General features: G+C 47.4%; 3 protein-coding genes across 3 annotated transcripts; all 3 read left to right on the forward strand.

Moving 5' to 3' along the window:
• Positions 1 to 5,767: 5,767 nt before the first annotated feature.
• Positions 5,768 to 7,936, forward strand: acuF (phosphoenolpyruvate carboxykinase PCK1; the record flags this gene model as incomplete). The annotated part of the gene is made up of 4 exons (XM_057167227.1): positions 5,768 to 5,817; positions 5,919 to 5,994; positions 6,059 to 6,259; positions 6,596 to 7,936. The coding sequence occupies 4 exons, from the start codon at positions 5,768 to 5,770 to the stop codon at positions 7,934 to 7,936; spliced, it is 1,668 nt and encodes a 555-aa protein (XP_057020268.1).
• A 1,365-nt stretch (positions 7,937 to 9,301) lies between these two features.
• Positions 9,302 to 13,014, forward strand: N7466_007839 (uncharacterized protein; the record flags this gene model as incomplete). The annotated part of the gene is made up of 2 exons (XM_057167228.1): positions 9,302 to 11,658; positions 11,718 to 13,014. The coding sequence occupies 2 exons, from the start codon at positions 9,302 to 9,304 to the stop codon at positions 13,012 to 13,014; spliced, it is 3,654 nt and encodes a 1,217-aa protein (XP_057020269.1).
• A 3,062-nt stretch (positions 13,015 to 16,076) lies between these two features.
• Positions 16,077 to 17,134, forward strand: N7466_007840 (putative mitochondrial dicarboxylate carrier protein; the record flags this gene model as incomplete). The annotated part of the gene is made up of 2 exons (XM_057167229.1): positions 16,077 to 17,014; positions 17,086 to 17,134. The coding sequence occupies 2 exons, from the start codon at positions 16,077 to 16,079 to the stop codon at positions 17,132 to 17,134; spliced, it is 987 nt and encodes a 328-aa protein (XP_057020270.1).
• Positions 17,135 to 18,562: the final 1,428 nt, after the last annotated feature.

Genomic DNA, 18,562 nt, shown 5'->3' on the forward strand with positions numbered 1-18,562 from the left:
AGCCTTCAAACCAGGCAAGTCTGAGGACTGAATAGATTTTCATATCAGGAAAGGGTGCTTTAAAGCATTCATCAATGCCCTTTGTCGCCTGAGACAACACACTTGCCCGGTTTGCGTGTCAGAATGAGTCCGTATCTGCGGTTATTTGTTGTTGAACTGTTGCTATGACAGTGTGGTATGTGCTCCCCTTTTTTCCACCTGCACTCTAACCGATCGAACGGGGAGAGTTTTGAGAAGTTCTGAAGATAAAACTGGCCGTTCACTTTTAAAGGTACATGATATATGACAGACATATAGGTAATTAGTCGTAAACTAACACCCAACACCCAGCACTTTGCTCGGTCTTCATTCTTTGTCGTTTCAACGGCCAGCTGAATTAGTACATCCATATCTGCTCATGCTGCAAAGCTGTCGGGGGTCGCATACCATTGAAAGATGCTATACACATGTATTGATATAAAAAGATGTCCTATGTACTAGTGAAGTAATCGCTGCTTGAATGTCAGGTCTGTGAGTTGCAATGGTTGCTTCATTACCTATATCTTGCCAGGCAATCAAGCAGTGGCTTCTCTTGCGGATCACAAATCGCAATTTGAATGACCTCGTTCATATTAAACTCCAGACCCTCAATTACCATTCAAGAAGCAGGTATATCGCCTGTCTTGTGGCATGGGATCTGCTGAATGGCTTTACCCATCTGGCTCTCGGGCAGATCAAAGCAAGCCCGAGTCCAGGAAAATGAGGTGAAGAGAAGACCAAAATCGTGTTCAAATATGCTCTCAATCGAGATGCTGCGAACTTCAATGTTTCTTGGCATTCTTCTTACACAGGACCTCACATTTGCGCGGGTTATCAAGTTGATCAACTCTGCTACGATACTGCGCCTCCACCACCCAGGTCGAGAATTCCTACAAACAAAGTCCCCCATTGTTGGTGATCTGAAGCATGCAACTCAGCACGCATCTCAGTGCGCATCTCAGTGCGCATCTCGGGAAGAGGTGCAACCCGGGGATCTTGAAAAATTTAAACTACGCTACGAGCTTTGTGGGATGCTGATACACGGACTTCAAGACTTCATCTCCCTCAAGTTTTGGCATGGGAGAAGATGACCCACCGCACCCACAGTACCTAGCGCAAATACTATGCAAACTGGGCAAATGGACCCAAGAATGAGTTGCTCATGAATCTCCCGCACGCGCTACTGGAAGAAATCACCCTGTTCAAAGTTTGCTCTATGCTGGCCTGGCTCAAAACCAGCGAGGCCGAAGAAATGAGATGGGTACGTTGTGGGTTGGAGAGAAGACTTCGATGAGAGATCGTATTACCCTGTCAAAGATGGTCAAAAGAGAGAGGAGGAGGGAAGTGGGTCACCAGAAGCTCTATTTCTCGACAAGGTACCGAGGAGTACAGTAGAGGCATCTTTACCAAAAGGAAAGCACAGCTACTTCTCACACCTTCAAGATCGAGAAGGATCGCTCATCCGAGTTTGTGAAAGGATTTACTGCGTCGGAGGGAGTATCGACGCGCTTCAAAAAGACTTCCAAGAATGAAGATTCACTGATGTTTGTTTAGGCGCGACTTGAAGGTTCTCCTGCTGGGATCAAGATGATTTCGAGCGCGCGGCTTTACTTTTTGCCATGAACACGTTACACGGTTCGCGTTTCCTGTCACGTGATCCACCAAGAAGTATAGTATACTATATAGAGTACACAGTCCAAAGAACTGTAGCCCATCTCCATGCAAAATTAAGCGTGTGGTGCTGATGGAGTTTTTTCGGGATATCTGGATCAAACCTCTCCAGTTTTGATCTAGTTTTCCGCCTCTCACTTCAACTTGCCTTAACGTATGAGAATAAATTCGTAGAGAAATATGACGTCATTATGGGAGACATACTCTTCAGATGTTGATCACCTCGGTGGTTGAAGTATCGAGAGCACTTGAACGGGAGGTTCCTTGTATGCAACTATACATAGACATTATGATTTTTCTCAATAAAAGTTCCCCCTGCAATTAGTCTTAAAACACAATGCGTCCATATGTATATCCCTTAATCTTAGACGTGCGGGATTCTCGCCCCACTCAACATTTGAACGGGCCGAGGTCAGATAGAATATATAATGTACACACACTACTCCCTGTAGCATACACCTCCACGGCGGGAATATTCAATGTTTGGAATGGCTGGAAAATTTTATTTTCCCGAGGAAGGCCTTCATGCTTGCATATGTACATAATACCAGTATATAATGATTCAAATGCCGACCTGGGCATCTGGGCTCCAGGGCTTGAAACCTTCCAACATTAAGACCCCGCTGGAGGCCAGAACTATACATATATGTACCAAGGTCAACTGGTATGCACGTGCACTAGAACAGTGCTCAAGTTGAAAATCTTAGTGCTAGTTACCCTTGAGTTGCACACTATTCAAACCAGTATGTTGATGTAACTAACATTTGAACATTGAATAGGTGCACATGTGCAATGTTACCAGGTGCACGGGTGCTAAATATTACATCCTTCAACCAGACTTTTTATTCTCCGATCATTTAACAACATTCAAATGTTTGAACCTTCCAAGGAAGATTCATTGTTGATCAATCGAACGCCCGAACGAAGCATTTGAACAGGCCTCGAATGAGATTTTGACAACGTTCAAGATATGTACATGCATGTTTTGGGAACATGTGAAAGAATTGACGATAATTGTTCCTGCACTTGTGCTAATAAGGAAACAAGTATATGTACGATGATAAAATCCCGACTGGACTGACCAATCAGCTATATGTATGATCCCTAGCAGGTACCTTTACGGCGATGACTGAGCTTCGGCCAGTTGACCTTTTCATAATTTCAAATAAATACTAGCCTGGTGTTTTCGGCCTTTTATTTGTTTCAGCTTTGTTTCAAAAAACCAATGAAGCGGGATAAGCAAATTAGAAAGAAGAATTTACTTGAAAAATGACTTAAAATGGTAGCTTGTCCAGCAAGGATGTTAGGGCGCTACGTGAGGCAGGTTTCAATGTTGTCACTAAACACAGCTGTGAGGCAATTTACAAATATGTAAATACCCGAAATTCCCCTAAAGACTATTGGATATGCAAGAATCTCACGGATAAGCACGGTCAAAGTAGATAGCCGACAAACCAAAATGAAGAGTCTAATATGCTGGTCGACATTTTGGACAACAAAAAAGCCCAAGCGACCAGGCACACGTGGAGAGACCCCCCCTCTCGCGCTATACCCCGCATCCGCCAGAGGTCCAGAGCCACGCGAGCGATTTCCCCAGATAGCCAAGAACTGCCAAGCTGGGCTGTCAGCGCCCAACATCAGCAACTCCCGTACCGGGTAGTGGACACTCGGGCCAGCCGGGGACAGCGGTATCAGGCTGAAGTCGGGTCATTGAGGAGCGAAGGTATTAGATACATTGATCGGTTAAGAGGTCCGAAGTAGAATGCCGGCCAGTCGCGACTTGCAAGCAAATCAACTATGACGTGCATAGGTCGGGTCGGGGAAAATAGGAGAAGATTGATCTACGTTTCCCCCCCTGTTTTCCCGCGCCGTTTTTAAAAACCGGAGTGATGTGGTTGGGTGGGGTGGGGGTGGATAGGTTAGATTTGCATGAGAATCTAAGTAGATATATATTCACGGGTGAAATAGGGAAAGGGGAGAGTGACGTGATTGGCGATTGGATGTATGGAGGTTCTGGAAGTTGATAATCGTTAAGCCGGGATGTGTGATAAGGGGGAGAGTTCCGGGGCGAAGAACCCGGGGAGACGGGGGAAGAAGTGAAGACCGGGGCAAGACTCGGGACTTCCAAGAATCCCCTTTTTTTCCCCACTTTGTACGGAGTAACGAAAAGTGAATGGAGAACAAGTTATTATTAAACATGCAAAGAAGAAAAGAGAAGAAAAAAATACATTGAAAAAATAGCCTCGTTCCAGCCTCGGGTTCAATTGCTCTATACTAGAAGCACTAGTAGACGACGAATAGTCACGCGCACCCGAAAAAAAAAATTGAAAAAATTGAAAAAAAACTAAAAACAAACTAAAGGAAGAGCAGGTGATGGACTAAGGATGCCTAGTACAGAGTACAACAACAATTATAGATGTATCCCTAGAAGAGCGACCAAGAATAGCTTTTTTCGGCGATTCGATACGTAAGCATCTGAAACAAACAAAATCGCGCAACCAAAAGGCATGTTTCAATCCCGAGAATACAATCCGGTTCGGCATCCGCCGCTAACCACCGGGAGGATCTGGGGTTGGGCGAATCTTGGGATCCAAAATGCCAGGTCAATTGGGCCACCAGGGTACGGGAGTAGAGCTGAGATTGTAGAATCAACGTGATGACCGAATAGAAAATGGTCTAAAAATGCAATTCCCTAGGGATCCATTCTCGGGACCTTAAGGGCTTTTTTTTCTTTTCACGGGATGATCGAAGCCTCAATTCGTGAGCTAGGCCGAGACCGAGAAACCCACGTAACATGCATGCGATCGATCTCCATCAGGGCCTCGATTCTAATTGATCCGTCAACACCGCACATTGGGAGAGATTATTATCAGAAAAATTCCAGAACCCTAGAAGACCCAGCGGCAATATCTTCTCCCCACCCATCCCTGCGGAAAATGGGAAAAGTGGAAATATACGGCTTGTGATTGGTCAGAGCCGCCGCGGTGAAAGTCGTTGATACATCATCCTCGGCTGGGTTAAACGCCGTTATTGGAGAGGATCTCGGAGCATGGTAAGAAAACCACATTTCCTTCCGACCTGGCACCGGGTCTCTTTGTCGTCATCGGGTTGACATTGTATTTTTCGATTTTCGAGTTTTCATGATGATCTTCTTTTTTCCCCCAATGCAATCCGAAATCAAATCGGAGAAGAGGGAAGCCGAAAATAGAGGAAAGTCACATTCCAGTTGATTGTACTTCCGTATACATTGATACCATTACAAGAAAATGTAAAAAAAAAACATCGATCCCGTGTCCCCTTATGTCAGCTTCCCCCGCGAATTGCTCGGATGAGACTAGTCTGAACAAGATTAAACTTGTATCGAAAAAACTTGGTAACTTTGGCTTCAAAAAATAATACAATTACTTGGTGAGATCATTGCGCGTCATTCCTCTCGTCCGTGTTCTTCTACTAAACTTTGGAGAGAATTTTCACAAGCTGAATGCGGCCAGAGGTAGAACCTAGGTAGAAAACAGAAAAAAAAAAACTATCACTTAAAAAGCCTATGAATTGTACTTGACTCTCTATCTCTTTCATCCTTCAAGTTCATAAGAAAAATCTACAATACATGAAATAAAAAGGGAAAGACCGATACCTAGATCTAGTCTCCACATCTGCGGCTTTTTTTTCTCTCTCTTCTGGCAAGAAACGTATCCACTTGATCATTTCTTACCACCCCTCCTTACCTTTCCGGTTCATCATCCGTTCCCCGGGTGCACTTCGTGTCCACTTTAAGTCATTCGGGTCAACTCGGACTGCGCCTCCTAAGGTATTCGCAGTCAACGGCAACGCTTCATCCATCGTCAACCGTCCGTCTCAGCTCGGCCCTCCACCCCGACATTACCCGTGGAACTGTGGAGAAGCACAGGGGCAAAGCACGAGAACGCAACTACGCATCGTCAAGGCCATGGCCCCGCCTGAAAGAAATTATATAGAGCCCGGCCGCCCCTGCTCTCCAGGTCTATTGCAATCCGATTTCTTCCAACAACAAGTCGCAAAGCAACGCAACAATAACTATCATTCCACTTCACTCAGAAAAATGGTTGCTACATCTGTAAACCGGACCGCCCTCCACCCTGGCGGTGTCCAGTACGTTTCCCAACCTCAACTCGGACCTTATTTACCCTCGCTTCTGTTCTTCATTGCTTTCCCTTGGTTACCCATCACTAACCATACTTTCCTTCCACTAGGCCTAGCAAGGGTCACACCGAGCTGGAGGAGGAGCTCCACGAGACTGCCCACATTGACTACGACCGAGTTGCCATTGTATGCAAATCTCCTCTCCCCCTCCACTTGATATCACCAACGTGATACTAATTACCCATTATAGATTGCCAACCCCGCTGTCCCCGCTTTGTACGAAGATGCTCTTGTCTACGAGACCGGTACCGCTATCACTTCCAGCGGTGCTTTGAGTGCCTACTCCGGTGCTAAGACTGGCCGTTCCCCCTCCGACAAGCGTATTGTCCAGGAGGAGTCCTCTGAGAATGAGATCTGGTGGGGACCCGTCAACAAGCCCATGACCCCTGATGTAAGTTTGAGGCTTTTTTTATCTTTTGCTATGAGTGATTTTATTTGCTTGTTACATATTTGCCGGGACTATGCGGTTGGGGGCTGCCCTTGCAGGTGGCCCGCCGGCTCCACCCCAGGATCCCTTGCATATGCAGTCCAAGACCAAGCTTTTCTGTCATTCAAGCCTTCAATTCCGTCTAATCTGGCTGTCTTGCTCTTGTGACCCATTTCCTTCATCCCAAAGGGTTTGCTCTTGGCTCTGAAATCTGCACTTTGCCACCTCGTTTTACTTTTTTTTGCCCCGCGATGTCGAGATCTCACGTGAATGACGTCATACTAATACACCCATCTATAGGTCTGGCGCATCAACCGTGAGCGTGCTGTCGACTACCTGAACACTCGCAACCGCATCTATGTTATCGATGGTTTCGCCGGCTGGGACGAGCGTTACCGCATCAGTGTCCGTGTTGTCTGCGCTCGTGCCTACCACGCTCTTTTCATGCGCAACATGCTTATCCGCCCCTCCGCTGAGGAGCTCAAGCACTTCCACCCTGACTACGTTATCTACAACGCCGGCTCTTTCCCCGCCAACCGCTTCACCGAGGGTATGACCTCCGCTACCTCCGTTGCCATCAACTTTGCCGATAAGGAGATGGTTATCCTGGGTACCGAGTACGCTGGTGAGATGAAGAAGGGTGTCTTCACTGTCCTCTTCTACGAGATGCCCGTTAAGCACAACGTCCTCACCCTCCACTCCTCTGCCAACGAGGGTGAGAACGGTGATGTTACCGTCTTCTTCGGTCTGTCCGGTACCGGAAAGACCACCCTGTCTGCCGACCCCAAGCGTAAGCTGATCGGTGACGACGAGCACTGCTGGACCGACACCGGTGTCTTCAACATCGAGGGTGGTTGCTACGCCAAGTGCATTGGCTTGACCGGCGAGAAGGAGCCCGATATTTTCAACGCCATCAAGTTCGGTTCCGTCCTCGAGAACGTCGTCTTCGACCCCATCAGCCGTGTTGTCGACTACGATGATGTTACCCTGACCGAGAACACCCGTTGCGCCTACCCCATCGAGTACATCGAGAACGCCAAGATTCCCTGCAAGACCGACAGCCACCCCTCCAACATCATCCTGCTCACCTGTGATGCCCGCGGTGTCCTGCCCCCCATCTCCAAGCTCACCCCCGAGCAGGCCATGTTCCACTTCATCTCCGGTTACACCTCCAAGATGGCCGGTACCGAGGATGGTATCACCGAGCCCCAGGCTACCTTCTCCTCTTGCTTCGCTCAGCCCTTCTTGGCCCTGCACCCCATGCGCTACGCTCACATGCTCGCCGACAAGATCAAGGAGCACAAGGCCGATGTCTGGCTCCTCAACACCGGCTGGGTCGGTGCCGGTGCCACCACCGGTGGCAAGCGTTGCCCTCTGCAGTACACCCGTGCCATCCTCGACTCCATCCACAGCGGTCACCTCGCCACTGTCGAGTACGAGACCTACGATGTCTTCAACCTGCCCGTCCCCAAGTCTTGCCCCGGTGTTCCCGACAGCTTGCTCAACCCCAAGACCAGCTGGACCGCCTCCACTCCCTTCGTCGACGAGGTCTCCAAGCTCGCCAACCTGTTCAACGAGAACTTCAAGAAGTACTCCGACCAGGCCACCCCCGAGGTCATGGCTGCTGCTCCCCGCGTTTAAGTTTGCCCTTTTCGGGTACCAAAATGAGCATAACGGTTTTGATTTTTCAGACTTTTTTAAGTTTTTTGCATGGCGTGCTGCGTTGGCTTGATCTATTCCCCTGGATCTCGACCTCAATCACTTGAATCGGCCCAAGTGTTGGGGTATCTTTTTCCATTTCTTTGATTTTTTTTCTTTTCTTATTTCTCTGATATCTCTTTTATCTCTTAAATGTTTTGCTTTCTTGATGGATAAATTCGACGACTGGCTCAATCGAGTTCCATCTCAATTACCCTAACGATAGTCAATGAATCAGATATTTTCAAACAAATTCTTTTATCGCAACTGTAAATGTTAAATCTAAAAATATAAAGACCCATACTACTAATCACTGCTTGACTGGAGATCTTTCCCAGGTTCTCCAAGACTACTAGTGACTACTTAAAACATGGACTGCCCAGGCGACTTACTAAGTCAATCTAACAGCCCCACGATTTCCTAATCCCGTCTAGCTTGAAAAAGGCTTGTATTTTATTATTATACTATCTTATCTTCAAATATTACCACCAAATCACAGTGGAAACGCCATCAATGGATTCAGTTTCGCCCCAAAATACCACTCTGACGCAAGCCTTTGATTATTACAACTTCCCCTCTTTCCCCTTTCCCCTTTTCCCTTTCCCCCTGTTCTTCTTTCTCTTCCACCCAAAATGTCATTTGTTTTCAACTGCCTGCACTTTAAGAACACTAGGTACTCATACTCAATCTGACAATCGAATGTATGTTCATTATTTTATCAAAGAATCATTCTCCGATAGCTTCACATCTCAACGCTGAAGTATGTATTCAGACGAAGACGGTACTGCTTCAAAGGAGTCTGAGAATATCTACTGGGATCGCATATGGGCTCTATGCTCTCTCAACTCGCTATTGTCGATTTTGGGCCTTAGCGCTTTCACCCTGAGCGGCGAATATGGCAGAGAGAATGACTCTTGGAACCAGCCAATTTCAGTCGCTAAACTTCTGTGGGCAAGTGCAAAGAAAAAGTCAGGACGAGTTTTGAGAAATGCGGCTAATGTTTCTTTCTAGCCTCTTTTGTTACTGCATAGTCTTCGCTTACATTGGACTGATAACCCGATCAATCTATACACCGCTGGCCTGAGGGGGTCGCTAATATGCACTTTCATTATCCTCTCTCAGATCTTTGAGAAGGTCCAGCCTAGTGCTGAGCATTTCTTCATATTTTCAGCGTCCTCCTTTCAGCTTTTTACAGCGTTCGTTCTCGCAATTCTTCAAATTCAATTTCCACGCCGACCAGACGTTTTTTCTCCAAATGGACGACCCGTGGACTTGGAGAATAGTTGCTCGGCCTTTCAACGATATTCCATGCAATGGTGTATAGGTGCCGTTCATATTGCTGGAAATGCCGGGCTCGGAGAACTGCCGGTGCTGAATTCTGGAACCCGATCAAAGACTCAGCCCATGATAGCGCTTTCCAACACTTCATTGTGGGATCGTATTATTGCTGAGCGCTTTTTGGGATTCGCTAAACAATGGACCATGATGTTGATCCGATCAGTTGTGACCTTTGGCTCTCCGTACTGCGTTATGCGACTGCTAACGTTCCTGGAAGAGAATAATGGCCCAGCGAACTCCGCTTGGCTCTGGTTAATTGGCATTGCAGTCTTTTCTACAGCCGAGGCCCTCTTGCATCATCAGCTGGCGTGGATACAATGGTCTGAGATGGGGATCCCTATTCGTGCACAGCTCATCATGGCAATATTTTCCAAGGTCCTCAGAGCGAAAGACTCCAAGGATACAGGAGACAAGCCGGAGGCAATCAATCTCATATCATCCGATACAATGTCCTTCACCAAATTCACGGCCGTCAACTATATACTTCCCTTCTCATGTATCAAGTTTTTGTTTGCTGTGTTATTTCTTCTCCGACTGTTAGGATGGCAGAGTACCGTTGTGGCAGTTTTAGCCACTATAGCCACTGTGCCAATACAGTCCAGGATTCTGAAGCAAGAGCGGGCTGCAAAGAAACGGCTTACAGTGGCAAGAGATAAGAAAACCAAAGCCATTAATGAAGCTTTGCAGTCTCTTCGGCAGATAAAGTTCTCAGCCCTAGAAACACAGTGGGAGGAGCGCATCGAAGTATGTCGCCAAGCAGAACTGATTGAGATGCGAAAAAGCTTCATTGCCATCAATATTCGATCTGTGTGGAAAGTCGCATCCCCTTTTACTGTGGCTGCCGCTTCGATCTGCAGTTACGCTTATACTCAGAGCGAGGTGTCCCCCTCGATCATATTTACTATCATCGAGTTGTTGCCACATATCCAAGGAGCACTGGGCACGGTTCCTTTGGTGGTGCAAGATTATCTCGCTGCTCGATCAAACTCTCGCCGCATGGAGACCTTTTTGAAAGCCCCAGAAATGGAAAACATTCTAGATGAGAGTCCTACTGGCTGTGTGGCATTCCAAAATGCGCAAATTGCCTGGCCATCAGATCAAAAACAGAAGCACCAAGAGAAGCAATCTAGCTTACCCGAGAGGTTTGAGCTCCATAGCCTTGATGTCGAATTTCCCCGGGGTGAACTTAGTGTTATACATGGGGAAACAGGATCAGGAAAGAGCTTGGTGCTTGCGGCTATCCTCGGCGAAGTCGATCTTCTGAGCGGTCGCATTGAGGTACCGTCGTTGGAGCAATCGGTTGGCTTTGTTTCACAAACCCCGTGGCTTCAAAATGCAACCATCAAAGATAACATCCTGTTTGGGAGTGAACTGGATGAGACTAGGTATAGAAAAGTTCTAAGGGCATGTGCGCTTGAGACCGATCTTGCTGCTCTTCCAAAAGGGGACAAGACTTACATTGGTCTTCGGGGTGTGAAGCTTAGCGGTGGTCAACGCGCAAGAGTCTCTTTGGGCAGAGCTCTCTATTCAAGCGCTCAGCTACTGGTATTGGACGATATATTCTCTGCGCTTGACTCTCATGTCTCCAAGGACATATTCAGGGCACTGACTGGAGAGCTCAGCAATAGGCGCACACGGATTCTTGCAACTCACCATATATCTTTGTGTTTGCCTCGGGCTAAACTTGTCGTTGAAATCAAAAACAATACCATGAGCTCGTCACTCAATTTGAACATGATTGACCCCAAGTTGGATAACCTGGAGCCAGAGTTCGATACTTCGTCGATTCCACCGACAAAAGAGGAAGTCAGCAAGCCTGCCAGTGTCAAGCTAAAGACCGAGACTCCCAAACCAGAATCGGAGTGGGAGTCTTACAAGAGTTATTTCAGCGCTGCTGGCGGCCTTCAATTTGCAGCAATATACATTCTCGGCTTGCTTGGCAAGCAGATAGTGACTGCACTGACTACATGGACTCTCGGGCGTATCAATTCAAAACGCGGATCATCTGATTTGTCAAATGCCGACACTGGAAAGCATCTGTGGTATTACCTCTACATGTATCTTCTAGGATGTCTATCCGCGGTGGTCCTTGAGTTCCTCTCAAATATGCACATATTTTCGGGATCACTGCGTGCTTCAGAGACTTTGTTTCGTGCCATGACTGTAAATGTCATCCGAATGCCCCTTATCTGGTTCGACAATACGCCCCTCGGGGGAATCCTGAAGCGATTCAGTGTTGATATACGACTGGTTGATGATTTTCTACTGCATACAATGTCTGAGTTTGCGAACTGTCTAGTGAAATTGGTTATTGTGGGGTATATTGGGTAAGGCTTCCGAATCTCCCGAATTTTTGCTCAATGACTCAGCTAACGATACTGCCTAGAGTACAAAGATCTTTCTTCACAGGCTGTTTGGCAGCAGCTCTTCTCTTCTGGTGCTCTCAAGTCAGCAAAGGCTATATTAAGGCTCGGAAACCCTTAAAGCGTGGTGAATCTGAAGCCAACGCCGATATACTAGAGTACCTAACTACGGCTGCTGCCGGAGTATCGACTATCCGGGCTTTCAGGGCAGTGGATACATTTATTGACCATATGCACTCTCGTGTTGACAAACTGTCCATCGTCCGGCGGCATTTCTGGATTTTCAATCGCTGGCTCGGTCTTCAGATGAGTCTTATAGGTGTCGTATTAAGCGCGGGCACAGGCTTCGTCTGTCTGTCGTCAAAGTCCGTCTTGGATGCATCTTTGGTGGGATTCTCCCTGACATTTTCAATGGGATTCTCTCATGCTACATTCACTGCTGTCAACAACTTTGGCATGCTTGAAAATTACATGAATGCAGCTGTAGGTATAATCTCATATTCGAAACTGAAAGGAGAGGAGCAAGACGGGAACGATGTTCCAACGACCTGGCCATCTCGGGGCGAGGTCGAAGTCAAAGGATTGAGCGTTTCATACTCACCCAATCTCCCTCTTGTCCTGAAGGATATCTCTTTCTCCGTGGGAGCTGGCCAAAGGATAGGAATTGTTGGTCGTACTGGAGCCGGAAAATCGTCCTTGACTTTGGCACTTCTCCGCCTCATCGACCCTCAACGTGGCTCCATTCTTATCGACGGCATTGACATCTCCACGATCAAGCTTCAGTCACTCCGATCAAAAATTGCGTTTATTCCTCAAGATCCGGTCTTGTTCTCCGGTACGGTCAGGTCCAATTTGGATTACTTCCAAGAAGTTCCAAAAGACAAACTGAACGATGCGTTACGCCGGGTCAAGCTCCTATCGGAGGACGATGAAAAGAGAACAGGATTATTCACCCTGGATTCCCCGATCAGTCCCGGTGGGGCAAACATGTCGCAAGGTCAAAGACAGCTTCTCTGCCTTGCAAGAGTATTGATCCGGGACCCTAAGATCATTATTCTCGATGAGGCGACATCTGCTGTCGACAATGAGACGGATCTGTGGATTCAGGACACGATACGAAGCGAGTTTAACCGCACATTGATTGTCGTCGCTCATCGTTTGAGAACAGTCGCGTCTTTTGATAAAGTGATTGTCATCGATGATGGGCGCGTTGGAGAAATCGGAACTCCAGCGGAGTTGTTGAAAGCTAAAGGATTGTTCTATGATCTTGTTCAAAAGAGCCAAGATAAGGAATTTGTGACCAAATCTGCATTAGAATAGCACTACATATGTTCAACGGTGTAAAGCAAGCGCATGACGAAGAGGTTTCAGTGGGACAAAAATTGGGGGTTGGTGGTTTTCGCTCAACGGCTGTGTTGTCGCCTGAATCCTACTAATATTTCTTCAATGTTTGTGCTGACGGGGCCACCAGTATGGAATTAGCCACAATATGAACATTTTGGACAAATGCATGTCCATGTTTTCTGATTCAGCATTCTGGAGGGCTAACTTGTCCAAACTATTTGAGTAAGTAGCATTCTAAACATTCAATGTTTGAAGGACTCCCCCCACATTCATGTAAACAATGTACTAGTAGTGGTAGTAGGTACCACCCCCCACTGCCGAAGCACCCCACCGATCCCGTTACCACATCCCGTTACCCACCCGCTTTGCCGTCGGAATACCCTCGGCCCCCCGACTAGAATTGAATCCCGTTGTTCTGGGCCTAAATATGCCGAGCGCATTTTCCGCGGAAGTGGAACGCGCTCAACAGCCTGTAAGTTTGGGCGGGCCGCGGGTAGTGGTGAGATTATGCAGGGTGATTGTTGGGGCGGGTGGATTCCGGCTTTCTATTATTGCTTTCCTGGCTTTGTTTACGATGGAGAAGAAGCTGACAGGTGGTGGAATTGAGGCTATGTATTGGATCTTCCGGTGGGTTTGGTATCTGTTGGGGCCCTTGAAGGCATTGGATGGATTGCTTGGCAGTGGCCCAGTGGGGCTTATGAGCTGCACATGGGTTCTGGATCTAAGATTCAAAGCCAAGATATAGGGACCTTGGAGATTGGATTGACACTATTGAATGCCCAGAATTGATTATTGTGATCTATGATGGGGGATTTGTTGGGGGGAAGAGCCCATATGAGTACCTTGCACACGGACCCTGGAGTATAGTCTATTGTATCTGTGCTTGGAGCAAGTGAGCGAAAATGGATAGATGAGAGTTTCAACGGAGCATCGTTATCTAAAATCTGGGTCTTTTATCGGGGAGTTCGGAGATGGCCGTCATGTATTTGACGAAGAGACCGCTCCACGGGGAAGAGTATCGGATATACGCAGTAAAATCAAGATTCACGGGATAGACCACGGCCACTGCCACTGACCTGGAAAGTGTAGTTCGCTGCAACACTTGATTTTCAATGGGAGTGGATATGTCTCGTATCCCAGGTTCCCAGCTAAGCCGACGAGCCCTCTCTGATGTTTGCTATAACCGAGTTTATTCCGCCGTGATGATCTCACAACGGCAAACCGGCAATGATTGCCAGGGCGTCAGATTATTGAACCCGCAAGCTTGCGGAGAGTATAATAGCAAGATCAAGAAGACGGACTGATGTCCTCCGCGCGATGATAACCGCTCCACCGGCCCCGTCACTGTCTGATCGTGATTCGAGGCCATGGCTCCGATAATGGGCGTCTGGGGATAGTGACCTGTGGGGGGGGGGGGCTCTATAGCTGTCAGGCGTCAGGGGCCAATGGTTGAAACTGAAAGAGCCATTGAGTGCAGAGAAGTTCCGGTTATCGGCGGATGAAATGGCAGTGAAGGTTAAGGATCGGAGGATTCCATGGCGGTGGGACTAAATGTTTTGCCTCAACAAAGTCCTGTTCGCGCTAGGGGAAGATCTCATTGGCATTGTTGGTGGTGTCATTGGTCGAGAGGCGGGCCAGGGGCAATGAATGATGGGACTAGCGTGGTGGCTATTTGGTGGGCTAGAGTGTAATGGGCTGGATCCACCCTGTTTAGCATCCTCTCTTGTGTATGGTTGATATATTGTTCCCCTCGGTACGGGAAGTGGAAGCGGGAGAATATTATTGAGGAATAGCCGATCTGGAGACAAGATCCGTCCCACCGAGTTGGGGAGATTCCGTCATTGAACTTCTTACCCGGACAAAGGAGACTGACATGACGCATTGAAATTGGTACATGAACTTCAAATAATAATTTTGAATGGAAGAAAGCGAGTCCACCCAGCTAATAGTTTAGCAGAATCCCGATGGATTCTCGTGTTAGTTAGCTAAGCAGTGATTAGTCAGGGAAGTGGGGTTGACCCGTGACACTAATGCGGTCTGGGGTTCATGACGTGGAGAATATCATCTCCACCAGGTAGATCAGAGCTTCCAGTTTGATTTTGACAAGTTTTGCTACATTTGCTACATCACTTGAATGTAGAGCATTGGAAAATCAAATGCATTTGATGGGAAATCAATGGGAATTATCATCTTGTCATTCTTCTTCCCCTCCTTCCCTCCCCGTTTTTGTCCGAATCTTCGTACACATGACAAGCTTTAACCCCCGCATTTTAACAAGTACAACTGATAAATGCATTGGGATCGACGTAATTGGTCCACATGGAAGAACCAAACCCGTCATTCTCCTCCCCACAGCTCCCTCTCCGGAGAACTTACGGCGAACAATCGGTCCAAGGACCCGGTTGTTCGCGGGGTGGATTCAATCTTCTTCCCTCTGCCGCTAATTCCAGAGGATGGAGCTAGTATCCGAGGTAAAGAAGACACTAAATAAGATTAGATTATAAAAATAGGAAAAAATTGAAAAAAATTGAAAAAGAAAAAGGTATATAGAACAAGCCCAGGCCCCCAAGTATTCCCGAGTGTCACTCAGTATCATTGGTGCTTTTCCAAGGTTTGACACATTTTCCCCCGCACTGTGATCTCTTGTTGGTGTTTCCTCTTGTCTTCTTGTCCTCTCCTTTTCTCATCCGTGGAATCTCCCTTTTTTCCAAACGTTGCAAAAATACTCTTAAGCTTCAACGTCATCGGTGAGTTCCATGTTTCCCTGGACCGCATGAAACTTCCGCCGTGGCTTCTAACTCCGATCAAAAGGTACAGAATAAAGCACACGACACAAATCGACCTACTTTCACCGACTTTCCCTTTTGAAATTCAAAATATCTTCTGGTCAGTATATGGTAATCCATCCCCAGATACGATGCATGGAAAGAAAATAGAGAGAAAATGCCTACTCGCGCTCCGGAAATCCTTTCCAACCCAAACTAACCATCGAACTTTCCATTTCACAGAATACCTGGTCTGAATCCTGCATGACCATCATGGCCTCCAATTCCATCAAAGATTCCCCCAGCACCGCAGCCGTGGCTGCTTCCAGCCCAGCTACTCAAGCTACTACTACCACCATCCTCCAAAACCCATACCTCCGTGCCGCCCTTCCCTTCATCAACGGCGGCCTCTCCGGTATGACCGCCACCGCAGTAATTCAACCTGTCGATATGGTCAAAGTCCGTCTCCAGCTCGCCGGTGAAGGTGGAAAGACCGGCCCCCGCCCCTCCGCCTTCGGAATCACCCGCGACATCATCGCCGCCGGCAAAGTCGCTGACCTCTACACTGGCCTTTCCGCCGGTCTCCTCCGTCAAGCAGTCTACACCACCGCCCGCCTGGGTCTCTTCGACACCTTCATCAAATCTCTCAACGCAAACGCCGAATCGGCAAACCGAAAAGTCACTTTCGCTGAGCGCGCCGCAGCTGGCCTGACCGCCGGTGGCGTTGCGGCTATGATTGGAAACCCAGCCGACCTGGCCCTTGTCCGTATGCAATCTGATGGCCTCAAGCCCGTCGCCGCGCGCGCAAACTACCGTTCCGTCTTTGATGCGCTGGCTCGCATCTCGAGCACAGAAGGTGTCGCGGCTTTGTGGGCGGGTGCGTGTCCGACGGTTATTCGGGCCATGGCCCTTAATATGGGACAGTTGACCTTCTTCGCCGAGTCCAAGGCACAGCTTAAGCAGCATACAAGCTTGTCGACACAGAGTCAGACATTTGCGGCGTCCGCCATTGCGGGCTTCTTTGCTAGTTTCCTTTCATTGCCGTTTGACTTTATTAAGACACGGTTGCAGAAGCAGCAGAAGGACCCGAAGACAGGCCTCGTGCCCTATCGGGGTGTTTTGGATTGTGCGCGCAAGGTTGTTGCGGAGGAGGGTTGGTTGCGCTTTTACCGTGGCTTTGGCACTTATTACGTGCGGATCGCTCCTCATGCGTTAGTTCCTGCCCCCACTTTCTTACTTCTATATTGGACCCACAACAGCTAACTTGAGATCGGATCTGCAGTATGGTGACCCTCATCGTGGCTGATTACCTCAACCTTATTACCAAATAAATTTCACTAGATCACCCTCATCACTTTGCGACTATTATTCATACGCCATTCTTCTGAACGCCACTGGTCTATTTTTTATTTTTTGGAGTGAACGACCCCGGTTACGGAGTATGCACAGGCGATATTATTCCCCCCCCCTACACCCAATCCAAAATGGGAAATTCAGAAAATGCAAAACTGAATGCTAGTACGGTTTGCCATGTCTCGCTTCTCGAGTCAACTTGAATCGACTTTCTGCAAGCACCTCACACAGCCATCCTTCTACCCGACATATATTACGTGAGACATGGTTCCTCGAAATGTTTGCCATGCACAACGTTACTGTACCGCCTGACATTATTACCTGCATGAGCTCAATGTGTCTCTCATCGCTTATGCTTACGTTGACGCGAACCCGGAATGAATATTCTTATGGTTATTGTTTTTTTTTTTTTTGTGGTTACGGGAACTAAACACATGTATCCCGTCTGTCCGAGGTAATGAGAACTCCACCTTCGAGGACCGGATATCAAGTTTCCCGCGGGAATGGAGGACAAAGTTCAAAGTCCACGCTAACCGAATTGACAACCGGGTTTCTTTCATTGTTACACTGGTGCCTTTTATACTTACTGTCTCACTGTTCCTCCCTGCTTGTGTTCTATTCTTCTATGTTCCTCTTTCTTTTTATTCGACAGGCGAATACCCCACACAATTCATTGTCTTGTCTTGTCTGTCTTGTCCCCATCTGTTCTTTTGCCTGTCATTGTCACCTATCCATCCCGGCGATGTCATATAGTGAATAAAAACGAATGTTTCACTTTCCATGTTCACGGAATTTCTTTCCCATATACTAAGCTCTAGGGTATTCTTAATTGCCCGAGGTGTATTATGACTCAGGCACGGAATTCCGTCATCCCACATGAATAGATCCCATGACTGGATGTCCCGTGGCGCGGAAAACCTTCGCGCGTCTGTCTCGGATTTAACACTAAAGAGGGAACTTGAGGATTGATGGGCATTTATGGGGATTTTTGTTTCTTATTTTGAGATGAGTCAACATTTCTCTTTTTCACTGGAATATTAGGACTGGGTCATTAATGGTGACGCAGAGGTCTTATAGGAGACAATGAGTGTCGGCCATACCAGTAGGTAATATCAAAAGCAATTTCTCAGAACATCAAATTGATTGACTGGATTGAAAATTGATGTAAAACTACCGGTAAGTAAGATTGAACATTTAAAACTGGCATATCCTTGATCCCGGACTCCATTATGAACACGGAAACTTGAAGGCTGAGCGACATCCTCGACCTACCCTTTAGGCTATGGTATTCCCCTAAAATTTATCAATCATCAATTCAGAAGGGAATGGCCTCTTGTAAATCACCGATGGCCTCTCATTACCCTTATTCCCGTGTGTGCAAACCAGCGCAAACAAAACAAACTTTG

Source organism: Penicillium verhagenii (assembly GCF_028828195.1).
Source record: "Penicillium verhagenii strain IBT 33310 chromosome Unknown utg000007l_segment0_segment0, whole genome shotgun sequence".
Taxonomy (NCBI): Eukaryota; Fungi; Ascomycota; class Eurotiomycetes; order Eurotiales; family Aspergillaceae; genus Penicillium; species Penicillium verhagenii.